At 43.2% G+C, this 12,730-nt stretch overlaps 1 protein-coding gene across 1 annotated transcript in view; it reads left to right on the plus strand.

Annotated features, from left to right (window-relative positions):
- The window catches only part of LOC144980355 (vacuolar protein sorting-associated protein 52 homolog), a 68,026-nt gene that overhangs the window by 43,082 nt on the left and 12,214 nt on the right, over positions 1 to 12,730 (plus strand). The window contains 3 exon segments of the mRNA XM_078928041.1: positions 9,556 to 9,711; positions 10,365 to 10,483; positions 10,730 to 10,853. Of these exon segments, the coding sequence (XP_078784167.1) occupies positions 9,556 to 9,711; positions 10,365 to 10,483; positions 10,730 to 10,853 (399 nt within the window).

Genomic DNA, 12,730 nt, shown 5'->3' on the forward strand with positions numbered 1-12,730 from the left:
GCTCTACCGTGTGAGCTATCCACGAACACAAAAATATTCGTTTCAAACCAAAGTCATTTCTAGATCCCTCTCTCACCCACTTCTAGAGATCGCCGATTCGTTCACCACCATCGCGAAGTAATTTTGACCAGCAGTTAAGCTTAATAGCCAATATTCTCATCACAAACATATAACATAGAAACGATTGAGACATTGAGTATGCTCCGGTGTATGGGGTGAATTTTTTTAATTCAGAAAAGTGAGTGGAGCAGGCACTTATGTTGGTAACAACAAGATATGAAGTGAGTAGAAAAGTGCCAGAAGACAATAGAGAATAAAAATTTATTTCGCGGCGGTGGTGGGGTTTGAACCTGCGACCTTACTGGTACGACAACTCCGCCTGGCAGGTGAGAGCGTGGCTCTACCGTGTGAGCTATCCACGAACACAAAAATATTCGTTTCAAACCCAAAGTCATTTCTAGATCCCTCTCTCACCCACTTCTTGAGATCGCCGATTCGTTCACCACCATCGCGAAGTAATTTTGACCAGCAGTTAAGCTTAATAGCCAATATTCTCATCACAAACATATAACATAGAAACGATTGAGACGTTGAGTATGCTCCGGTGTATGGGGTGAATTTTTTTAATTCAGAAAAGTGAGTGGAGCAGGCACTTATGTTGGTAACAACAAGATATGAAGTGAGGAGAAAAGTGCCAGAAGACAATAGAGAATAAAAATTTATTTCGCGGCGGTGGTGGGGTTTGAACCTGCGACCTTACTGGTACGACAACTCCGCCTGGCAGGTGAGAGCGTGGCTCTACCGTGTGAGCTATCCACGAACACAAAAATATTCGTTTCAAACCCAAAGTCATTTCTAGATCCCTCTCTCACCCACTTCTTGAGATCGCCGATTCGTTCACCACCATCGCGAAGTAATTTTGACCAGCAGTTAAGCTTAATAGCCAATATTCTCATCACAAACATATAACATAGAAACGATTGAGACATTGAGTATGCTCCGGTGTATGGGGTGAATTTTTTTAATTCAGAAAAGTGAGTGGAGCAGGCACTTATGTTGGTAACAACAAGATATGAAGTGAGTAGAAAAGTGCCAGAAGACAATAGAGAATAAAAATTTTTTTCGCGGTGGTGGTGGGGTTTGAACCTGCGACCTTACTGGTACGACAACTCCGCCTGGCAGGTGAGAGCGTGGCTCTACCGTGTGAGCTATCCACGAACACAAAAATATTCGTTTCAAACCCAAAGTCATTTCTAGATCCCTCTCTCACCCACTTCTTGAGATCGCCGATCTAGAAGTGGGTGAGAGAGGGATCTAGAAATGACTTTGGGTTTGAAACGAATATTTTTGTGTTCGTGGATAGCTCACACGGTAGAGCCACGCTCTCACCTGCCAGGCGGAGTTGTCGTACCAGTAAGGTCGCAGGTTCAACCCCACCACCGCCGCGAAATAAATTTTTATTCTCTATTGTCTTCTGGCACTTTTCTACTCACTTCATATCTTGTTGTTACCAACATAAGTGCCTGCTCCACTCACTTTTCTGAATTAAAAAAATATGTCTTCTATACCACAAGGAGGCCACTTACTGTGTCTTCTATACCACAAGGAGGCCACTTACTGTGTCTTCTATATCACAAGGAGGCCACTTACTGTGTCTTCTATACCACAAGGAGGCCGCTTACTATGTCTTCTATACCACAAGGAGGCCACTTACTGTGTCTTCTATACCACAAAGAGGCCACTTACTGTGTCTTCTATACCACAAGGAGGCCACTTACTGTGTCTTCTATATCACAAGGAGGCCACTTACTGTGTCTTCTATACCACAAGGAGGCCGCTTACTGTGTTTTCTATACCACAAAGAGGCCACTTACTGTGTCTTCTATACCACAAGGAGGCCGCTTACTGTGTCTTCTATACCACAAGGAGGCCACTTACTGTGTCTTCTATACCACAAGGAGGCCACTTACTGTGTTTTCTATACCACAAGGAGGCCACTTACTGTGTTTTCTATACCACAAAGAGGCCACTTACTGTGTCTTCTATACCACAAGGAGGCCACTTACTGTGTCTTCTATACCACAAGGAGGCCACTTACTGTGTCTTCTATACCACAAGGAGGCCACTTACTGTGTCTTCTATACCACAAGGAGGCCACTTACTGTGTCTTCTATACCACAAGAAGGCCACTTACTGTGTCTTCTATACCACAAGGAGGCCACTTACTGTGTCTTCTATACCACAAGGAGGCCACTTACTGTGTCTTCTATACCACAAGGAGGCCACATACTGTGTCTTCTATACCACAAGGAGGCCACATACTGTGTCTTCTATACCACAAGGAGGCCACATACTGTGTCTTCTATACCACAAGGAGGCCACTTACTGTGTCTTCTATACCACAAGGAGGCCACATACTGTGTCTTCTATACCACAAGGAGGCCACTTACTGTGTCTTCTATACCACAAGGAGGCCACATACTGTGTCTTCTATATCACAAGGATGCCACATACTGTGTCTTCTATATCACAAGGAGGCCGCTTACTTTGTCTTCTACACCACAAGGAGGCCGCTTACTGTGTCTTCTATACCACAAGGAGGCCAAATACTGTGTTTTCCAACTTGCCTCTTGTCTTTGTCTTGGAATGAGATTATTTTTTTACTTGGTTTTGTCCTGGCCTTGGGCGAAATCTTTGTCTTGGAGGAAAATCGTTAAATGTACAGTTACTACAGTTTTGGACGATGATACTTTTTTCCCTCCCAAACCATCTGTCTCTGATGTACTGTTATATGTTATATTTTGAACATATGATTTGTAAACATTTCGGTGTCTTTACCTCTTGGTGGGCTAGGGTGTGTTGTAGTTGTAATAGTGGTGATGATGGTTGTTGTAGCCTTCGTACCCCATACATCAGGCTAGGGTGTGTTGTAGTTGTAATAATGGTGATGATGGTTTTTGTAGCCTTCGTACCCCATGCATCAGGCTAGGGTGTGTTGTAGTTGTAATAATGGTGATGATGGTTGTTGTAGCCTTCGTACCCCATGCATCAGGCTAGGGTGTGTTGTAGTTGTAATAATGGTGATGATGGTTGTTGTAGCCTTCGTACCCCATGCATCAGGCTAGGGTGTGTTGTAGTTGTAATATGGTGATGATGGTTGTTGTAGCCTTCGTACCCCATGCATCAGGCTAGGGTGTGTTGTAGTTGTAATAATGGTGATGATGGTTGTTGTAGCCTTCGTACCCCATGCATCAGGCTAGGGTGTGTTGTAGTTGTAATAATGGTGATGATGGTTGTTGTAGCCTTCGTACCCCATGCATCAGGCTAGGGTGTGTTGTAGTTGTAATAATGTTGATGATGGTTGTTGTAGCCTTCGTACCCCATGCATCAGGCTAGGGTGTGTTGTAGTTGTAATAATGGTGATGATGGTTGTTGTAGCCTTCGTACCCCATGCATCAGGCTAGGGTGTGTTGTAGTTGTAATAATGGTGATGATGGTTGTTGTAGCCTTCGTACTCCATGTGTCAGGCTAGGGTGTGTTGTAGTTGTAATAATGGTGATGATGGTTGTTGTAGCCTTCGTACTCCATGTGTCAGGCTAGGGTGTGTTGTAGTTGTAATAATGGTGATGATGGTTGTTGTAGCCTTCGTACCCCATGCATCAGGCTAGTGTGTGTTGTAGTTGTAATAATGGTGATGATGGTTGTTGTAGCCTTCGTACCCCATACATCAGGCTAGGGTGTGTTGTAGTTGTAATAATGGTGATGATGGTTGTTGTAGCCTTCGTACCCATGCATCAGGCTAGGGTGTGTTGTAGTTGTAATAATGGTGATGATGGTTGTTGTAGCCTTCGTACTCCATGTGTCAGGCTAGGGTGTGTTGTAGTTGTAATAGTGGTGATGATGGTTGTTGTAGCCTTCGTACCCCATGTGTCAGGCTAGGGTGTGTTGTAGTTGTAATAATGGTGATGATGGTTGTTGTAGCCTTCGTACCCCATGCATCAGGCTAGGGTGTGTTGTAGTTGTAATAATGGTGATGATGGTTGTTGTAGCCTTCGTACCCCATGCATCAGGCTAGGGTGTGTTGTAGTTGTAATAATGGTGATGATGGTTGTTGTAGCCTTCGTACCCCATGCATCAGGCTAGGGTGTGTTGTAGTTGTAATAGTGGTGATGATGGTTGTTGTAGCCTTCGTACCCCATGTGTCAGGCTAGGGTGTGTTGTAGTTGTAATAATGGTGATGATGGTTGTTGTAGCCTTCGTACCCCATGCATCAGGCTAGGGTGTGTTGTAGTTGTAATAGTGGTGATGATGGTTGTTGTAGCCTTCGTACCTCCATGTGTCAGGCTAGGGTGTTTGTAGTTGTAATAATGGTGATGATGGTTGTTGTAGCCTTCGTACCCCATGCATCAGGCTAGGGTGTGTTGTAGTTGTAATAGTGGTGATGATGGTTGTTGTAGCCTTCGTACCCCATGCATCAGGCTAGGGTGTGTTGTAGTTGTAATAGTGGTGATGATGGTTGTTGTAGCCTTCGTACCCCATGCATCAGGCTAGGGTGTGTTGTAGTTGTAATAATGGTGATGATGGTTGTTGTAGCCTTCGTACCCCATGCATCAGGCTAGGGTGTGTTGTAGTTGTAATAATGGTGATGATGGTTGTTGTAGCCTTCGTACCCCATGCATCAGGCTAGGGTGTGTTGTAGTTGTAATAAGTGGTGATGATGGTTGTTGTAGCCTTCGTACCCCATGCATCAGGCTAGGGTGTGTTGTAGTTGTAATAATGGTGATGATGGTTGTTGTAGCCTTCGTACCCCATGCATCAGGCTAGGGTGTGTTGTAGTTGTAATAATGGTGATGATGGTTGTTGTAGCCTTCGTACCCCATGCATCAGGCTAGGGTGTGTTGTAGTTGTAATAGTGGTGATGATGGTTGTTGTAGCCTTCGTACCCCATGCATCAGGCTAGGGTGTGTTGTAGTTGTAATAATGGTGATGATGGTTGTTGTAGCCTTCGTACCCCATGCATCAGGCTAGGGTGTGTTGTAGTTGTAATAATGGTGATGATGGTTGTTGTAGCCTTCGTACCCCATGCATCAGGCTAGGGTGTGTTGTAGTTGTAATATGGTGATGATGGTTGTTGTAGCCTTCGTACCCCATGCATCAGGCTAGGGTGTGTTGTAGTTGTAATATGGTGATGATGGTTGTTGTAGCCTTCGTACCCCTGCATCAGGCTAGGGTGTGTTGTAGTTGTAATAATGGTGATGATGGTTGTTGTAGCCTTCGTACCCCATGCATCAGGCTAGGGTGTGTTGTAGTTGTAATATGGTGATGATGGTTGTTGTAGCCTTCGTACCCCATGCATCAGGCTAGGGTGTGTTGTAGTTGTAATATGTGATGATGGTTGTTGTAGCCTTCGTACCCCATGCTCAGGCTAGGGTGTGTTGTAGTTGTAATAATGGTGATGATGGTTGTTGTAGCCTTCGTACCCCATGCATCAGGCTAGGGTGTGTTGTAGTTGTAATAATGGTGATGATGGTTGTTGTAGCCTTCGTACCCCATGCATCAGGCTAGGGTGTGTTGTAGTTGTAATATGGTGATGATGGTTGTTGTAGCCTTCGTACCCCATGCATCAGGCTAGGGTGTGTTGTAGTTGTAATAATGGTGATGATGGTTGTTGTAGCCTTCGTACCCCATGCATCAGGCTAGGGTGTGTTGTAGTTGTAATATGGTGATGATGGTTGTTGTAGCCTTCGTACCCCATGCATCAGGCTAGGGTGTGTTGTAGTTGTAATAGTGGTGATGATGGTTGTTGTAGCCTTCGTACCCCATGCATCAGGCTAGGGTGTGTTGTAGTTGTAATAATGGTGATGATGGTTGTTGTAGCCTTCGTACCCCATGCATCAGGCTAGGGTGTGTTGTAGTTGTAATATGGTGATGATGGTTGTTGTAGCCTTCGTACCCCATGCATCAGGCTAGGGTGTGTTGTAGTTGTAATAATGGTGATGATGGTTGTTGTAGCCTTCGTACCCATGCATCAGGCTAGGGTGTGTTGTAGTTGTAATAATGGTGATGATGGTTGTTGTAGCCTTCGTACCCCATGCATCAGGCTAGGGTGTGTTGTAGTTGTAATAATGGTGATGATGGTTGTTGTAGCCTTCGTACCCCATGCATCAGGCTAGGGTGTGTTGTAGTTGTAATAATGGTGATGATGGTTGTTGTAGCCTTCGTACCCCATGCATCAGGCTAGGGTGTGTTGTAGTTGTAATAATGGTGATGATGGTTGTTGTAGCCTTCGTACCCCATGCATCAGGCTAGGGTGTGTTGTAGTTGTAATATGGTGATGATGGTTGTTGTAGCCTTCGTACCCATGCATCAGGCTAGGGTGTGTTGTAGTTGTAATAATGGTGATGATGGTTGTTGTAGCCTTCGTACCCCATGCATCAGGCTAGGGTGTGTTGTAGTTGTAATATGGTGATGATGGTTGTTGTAGCCTTCGTACCCCATGCATCAGGCTAGGGTGTGTTGTAGTTGTAATAATGGTGATGATGGTTGTTGTAGCCTTCGTACCCCATGCATCAGGCTAGGGTGTGTTGTAGTTGTAATAATGGTGATGATGGTTGTTGTAGCCTTCGTACCCCATGCATCAGGCTAGGGTGTGTTGTAGTTGTAATAATGGTGATGATGGTTGTTGTAGCCTTCGTACCCCATGCATCAGGCTAGGGTGTGTTGTAGTTGTAATAATGGTGATGATGGTTGTTGTAGCCTTCGTACCCCATGCATCAGGCTAGGGTGTGTTGTAGTTGTAATAATGGTGATGATGGTTGTTGTAGCCTTCGTACCCCATGCATCAGGCTAGGGTGTGTTGTAGTTGTAATAATGGTGATGATGGTTGTTGTAGCCTTCGTACCCCATGCATCAGGCTAGGGTGTGTTTGTAGTTGTAATATGGTGATGATGGTTGTTGTAGCCTCTACCCATGCACAGGCTAGGGTGTGTTGTAGTTGTAATATGGTGATGATGGTTGTTGTAGCCTTCGTACCCCATCTCAGGCTAGGGTGTTTGTAGTTGTAATATGGTGATGATGGTTGTTGTAGCCTTCGTACCCCATGTCAGCTAGGGTGTGTTTAGTGTAATATGGTGATGATGGTTGTTGTAGCCTTCGTACCCCATGTCAGGCTAGGTGTGTGTAGTTGTAATATGGTGATGATGGTTGTTGTAGCCTTCGTACCCCAGCATCAGGCTAGGGTGTGTTGTAGTTGTAATATGGTGATGATGGTTGTTGTAGCCTTCGTACCCATATCAGCTAGGTGTGTTGTAGTTGTAATATGTGATGATGGTTGTTGTAGCCTTCGTACCCCATCATCAGGCTAGGTGTGTTGTAGTTGTAATATGGTGATGATGGTTGTTGTAGCCTTCGTACCCCATGTCAGCTAGGGTGTGTTGTAGTTGTAATATGGTGATGATGGTTGTTGAGCCTTCGTACCCCATCATCAGGCTAGGTTGTTGTGTTGTAATATGGTGATGATGGTTGTTGTAGCCTTCGTACCCCATCATCAGGCTAGGTGGTTGTAGTTGTAATAGTGGATGTGTTGCTTCGACCATCAGCTCCTTCTACCCCATGCATCAGCTAGGTGTTAGTTTAAGTGTGAGGTTTTGTAGCCTTCGTACCCATGTCAGGCTAGGGTGTGTTGTAGTTGTAATATGGTGATGATGGTTGTTGCCTCGTACCCCATCAGGCTAGGGTGTGTTGTAGTTGTAATATGGTGATGATGGTTGTTGTAGCCTTCGTACCATGCTCAGGCTAGGTGTGTTTAGTTGTAATAGTGGTGATGATGGTTGTTGTAGCCTTCGTACCCCATGCATCAGGCTAGGTGTGTTGTAGTTGTAATATGGTGATGATGGTTGTTGTACCTTCGACCCATTCAGGCTAGGGTGTGTTGTAGTTGTAATAGTGGTGATGATGGTTGTTGTAGCCTTCGTACCCATGATCAGGCTAGGTGTGTTGTAGTTGTAATATGTGATGAGGTTTTGTGCCTTCGTACCAGCATCCTAGGGTTTTGTAGTTGTAATATGTGATGATGGTTGTTGTAGCCTTCGTACCCCATCATCAGGCTAGGGTGTTTGTAGTTTAATAGTGGTGATGATGGTTTGTAGCCTTCGTACCCCATGTCAGCTAGGGTGTTGTAGTTGTAATATGTGATGATGGTTGTTGTAGCCTTCGTACCCATCATCAGGCTAGGGTGTGTTGTAGTTGTAATAATGGTGATGATGGTTGTTGAGCCTTCGTACCCATGCATCAGGCTAGTGTGTTGTAGTTTAATGTGGTGATGATGGTTGTTGTAGCCTTCGTACCCATGCATCAGGCTAGGGTGTGTTGTAGTTGTAATAATGGTGATGATGGTTGTTGTAGCCTTCGTACCCCATGTTCAGGCTAGGGTGTGTTGTAGTTGTAATAATGGTGATGATGGTTGTTGTAGCCTTCGTACCCCATGCATCAGGCTAGGGTGTGTTGTAGTTGTAATATGGTGATGATGGTTGTTGTAGCCTTCGTACCCCATGCATCAGGCTAGGGTGTGTTGTAGTTGTAATAGTGGTGATGATGGTTGTTGTAGCCTTCGTACCCCATGCATCAGGCTAGGGTGTGTTGTAGTTGTAATAGTGGTGATGATGGTTGTTGTAGCCTTCGTACCCCATGCATCAGGCTAGGGTGTGTTGTAGTTGTAATAGTGGTGATGATGGTTGTTGTAGCCTTCGTACCCCATGCATCAGGCTAGGGTGTGTTGTAGTTGTAATAGTGGTGATGATGGTTGTTGTAGCCTTCGTACCCCATGCATCAGGCTAGGGTGTGTTGTAGTTGTAATAATGGTGATGATGGTTGTTGTAGCCTTCGTACCCCATACATCAGGCTAGGGTGTGTTGTAGTTGTAATAGTGGTGATGATGATTGTTGTAGCCTTCGTACCCCATGCATCAGGCTAGGGTGTGTTGTAGTTGTAATAGTGGTGATGATGGTTGTTGTAGCCTTCGTACCCCATGCATCAGGCTAGGGTGTGTTGTAGTTGTAATAATGGTGATGATGGTTGTTGTAGCCTTCGTACCCCATACATCAGGCTAGGGTGTGTTGTAGTTGTAATAGTGGTGATGATGGTTGTTGTAGCCTTCGTACCCCATGCATCAGGCTAGTGTGTGTTGTAGTTGTAATAGTGGTGATGATGGTTTTTGTAGCCTTCGTACCCCATGCTTCAGGCTAGGGTGTGTTGTAGTTGTAATAGTGGTGATGATGGTTGTTGTAGCCTTCGTACCCCATGCATCAGGCTAGGGTGTGTTGTAGTTGTAATAATGGTGATGATGGTAGGTTGTGAGATGCTGACTTCTGTGACAACCATAGTGATGATGCTGATAGATGATGATGATGATGATGCTGATAGATGATGACGATGTTGACAATGACGACGATGGTGGTGATGATAATGATTATATTGATAACCAAGGGAAGTAATTCCATAGCTTTTTATTAACTTTAGAAAAAACTCTATTTTTTTCCATTCTTATTTCTAATTCAGTACTCGTTTGAGAACATATTCCGGAGCCTTCACTTTGCCTTGATGGACAATGCCTGCAGGGAGTTCCTCTTCCTGTGCGATTTCTTCATGGTCTCCGGGATAGGAACGCAGAACCTGTTTGAAAGCATCCTGGGAAAGACATTGGCGATGTTCCTGGTAAGACTCGATTTTATCGTGCGGCTATGTGGTCTTGTGGTATGACACTCGCTTTCGGGTCAGATGGTTTTGGGTTCGAGCCTTGCTCGGCGCATAGTTGAGTCCTTGAAAAAGGCTCTTTACTCGCATTCTCTCACTGAACTCGGGTGTAAAATGAGTACCTGGTCATTAACAGCGTTGTCTCTGTTGGAAACAATTCTCTATCAGGCGTCGTGTCTCGTTCTACATGTTAATGTTGCTGTAGGTCAGGGACCCTTTGTAAAACGCTTTGTGCACGTTTAGTGGATATTGTGCTATATAAAAGCTTAAGTTTTTTAAAACGTCCAGTTTGATTGGACTAAGGAATTTATAAACCACAATATCCACTAAACGTGCTCAATGTGCTTTAAAAGGGGTCCCTGGCCAAAAGCAATGCTGAAACATTTAGGGCAAGACGTGCTGCTTGTTGGGCAATAGTTCATTTCATTGACAGAGACACTGCCGTTAACGGCCATGTACTCATTTTACACCTGAGTATGGTGAGAGAATGTGACTCCACCCAGTGCTCTACCCCCTCCCCCCTCCCCCCTGAATAATTGGACTAGATTTTTTCTTTAAAAAATCTCAGGAGTTTGTAGTGATAAATTCTTTTTTTTTTCTTTTCTCATTTGTAGAAATTAATGGAGGACAGCATTTCTGACTGCTACGATGCGATTGGTCTATTTCTGTCTACACATATCATCTACCGATACCAAACGATCATGGCGAATAGGAAGATTCCTGCTTTGGACAGGTAAATAGTGGGAGGATGGTGATGGTGATGACGTGATCTTGATGGGGGTGGTGGTGGTGATGACGATGAATGTGATGATGGCAGTGGTGGTGATGGTGATGATGTCTCGGCCCACATGTTAAATGTTTCTGTTAGCTTGGAACACTATTGTAAGTGGTTTGAGTCCCATTTAGTGGATATTGTGCTATATAAATGCTAAGATTGAACCATTTTTAAAAAATTCATTTGTTTCTCTCCAATGTTTAGGTACTGGGAGACGACACTGAAAAACCTGAACTCCAGGTTTGAGTACATCGTGCACCTCAATATCCAAAGCGTTCGAGAGTGTGACCCAAGCAGGTTGGGTCATATCGACAACCGACCTCATTATGTAAGTGATGATATCGTCTTGTTTGTCTTGTGGCCGTGTGGTTTAGTGGTATGACTCTCTCTCTCTCTTTCTCTCTCTTTCTCTTTTGGATCGGGATGGTCTTGGGTTCGTGTCCCGATCTGAGAGCGGGCCATAGTTGAGTCCTTCTTGGAAAAGGCTCCTTACTTGCATTCTCTCTTTATACTCGGGTTGAAATGAGTAGCTTAGCAGCATTTTCTTTGTCGGCAAGAATTGTAATATTGCCTAACAGGCATCATGTCTTGTCCTATATATTAAGTGTTACTGTTGGCTTGGGACCCCTTGTAAAGAGCTTTGAGCATGTTTAGTTGATATTGCTCTATATAAACCTTACATTCCAAGACAGAGAGGACCTCTGGGTGGGGTTCCTGACCTCCCATAGTGGAGGTCAGGAGGTACATGCCGTGTCTTCTATCCCCCTATATTTGTTTTTCAATTACTTTCTGTCTTTGTTTTGGAATGAGATTACTTAGTTTTGTCCTGACCCTGACTGGAGTCCTTGGCTGGGAGGGAAACAGTCGAACAGTATAGTTTTGGATGATATTTTTTTCCTTGTAAATCATCTCTCTATTATGTGCTGTTGTTTTATTTTTAACATATGATTTGTAAATATTTGAGTGCGTTCCTCTTGGTGGGATCTTGTGTTGGTGTCTGAGTGAGATTTGATTTTTAGGTGATCTCAAACTAAGGACATTGATAGTGTGCTCTTGCATACATGCCGAATCTTACGAATTTTTCGTAATTTTACAAATTTTAGACAAATTTCATGGCCAAATACGAAATTTTATGGAAAATTACGAATTTATAATTCTTAGTAATACATAAATGATAATAAAAATAATAATAATAATAATAATAATGATAAGAAGAAGAAGAACAACAACATCTACTACTACTAGTACTACCACTACTACTACTACTACTACTACTACTACTACTACTACTACTACTACTACTACTACTACTACTACTACTACTATTACTACTACTACTATAATAATGATGATAATAATAATTATAATATTGTGGTTGTTCATACACAATTTCAGAAATTACGAATTTCCTTGTCAAATTACTAAAAATTGACATTAAAATTACTAAATTTGAAGTTTTCAATTTGGCAAGTCTGCTCTTGGAATCTACATCTGTTCCCTATTTGAACCGTTCCCTTTTGTCTTACTTTTTTCTCAAATCTTTTCAACTGTACATCTAGAATCTTTTTACCATCTCATTTTCTTCCTTTTTACTGGCGCTGATATGACCTAAATGTGTTGCAAGCGCCGTAACACCTTAACAACGAACAGACAGAGAGGACGTACTGAAAAGTTCTCTTGTCATCAATCTAGTTTGTTGTTATTAGTAATGCTTGTATGTTTTCAATATTTTCTGTTGTTGGCTGAAGAAGGGTTTTGAGCCCGAAAATTTCAATATTTGGTATTTTGTTCTTTAAAAATTTTTTTTTGGAATCTGTTTCCTTGCCAAACAATTTCAATGTTTTTACCAAAATGTCAAGCCGACCTAACACTAAAATTGATCAGTTAAAAACTCAAGCCTAAGAGCGTCCAAAACATAACTTTGTTCTACAGAATATTTAAGTTCATTTAAACGATACAAAGATTTGTCTTCAAATTTTGTGATGTACTTACAAGTTTTGTGTACGAAAAACGTACATTGTATGGTAACGATTGTGACGATTCTCCTGTAGTTGGTAAGGAGATGGTTAAATAAATTTTTGTTTGTTACTTTTTACAGTCCACAACTTCTAACAGTGTAGTCTCACTTTGTATTATCTGGATGGGGTTCCTGACCTCCCATAGTGGACAGGGTGGTACATACTGTGTCTTCTATCCCCCTATATC

The sequence above is a fragment of the Berghia stephanieae genome, chromosome 9 (genome assembly GCF_034508935.2).
Source record: "Berghia stephanieae isolate SIO BIC M18660-M18661 chromosome 9, UCSD_Bste_1.3, whole genome shotgun sequence".
NCBI lineage: Eukaryota > Metazoa > Mollusca > Gastropoda > Nudibranchia > Aeolidiidae > Berghia > Berghia stephanieae.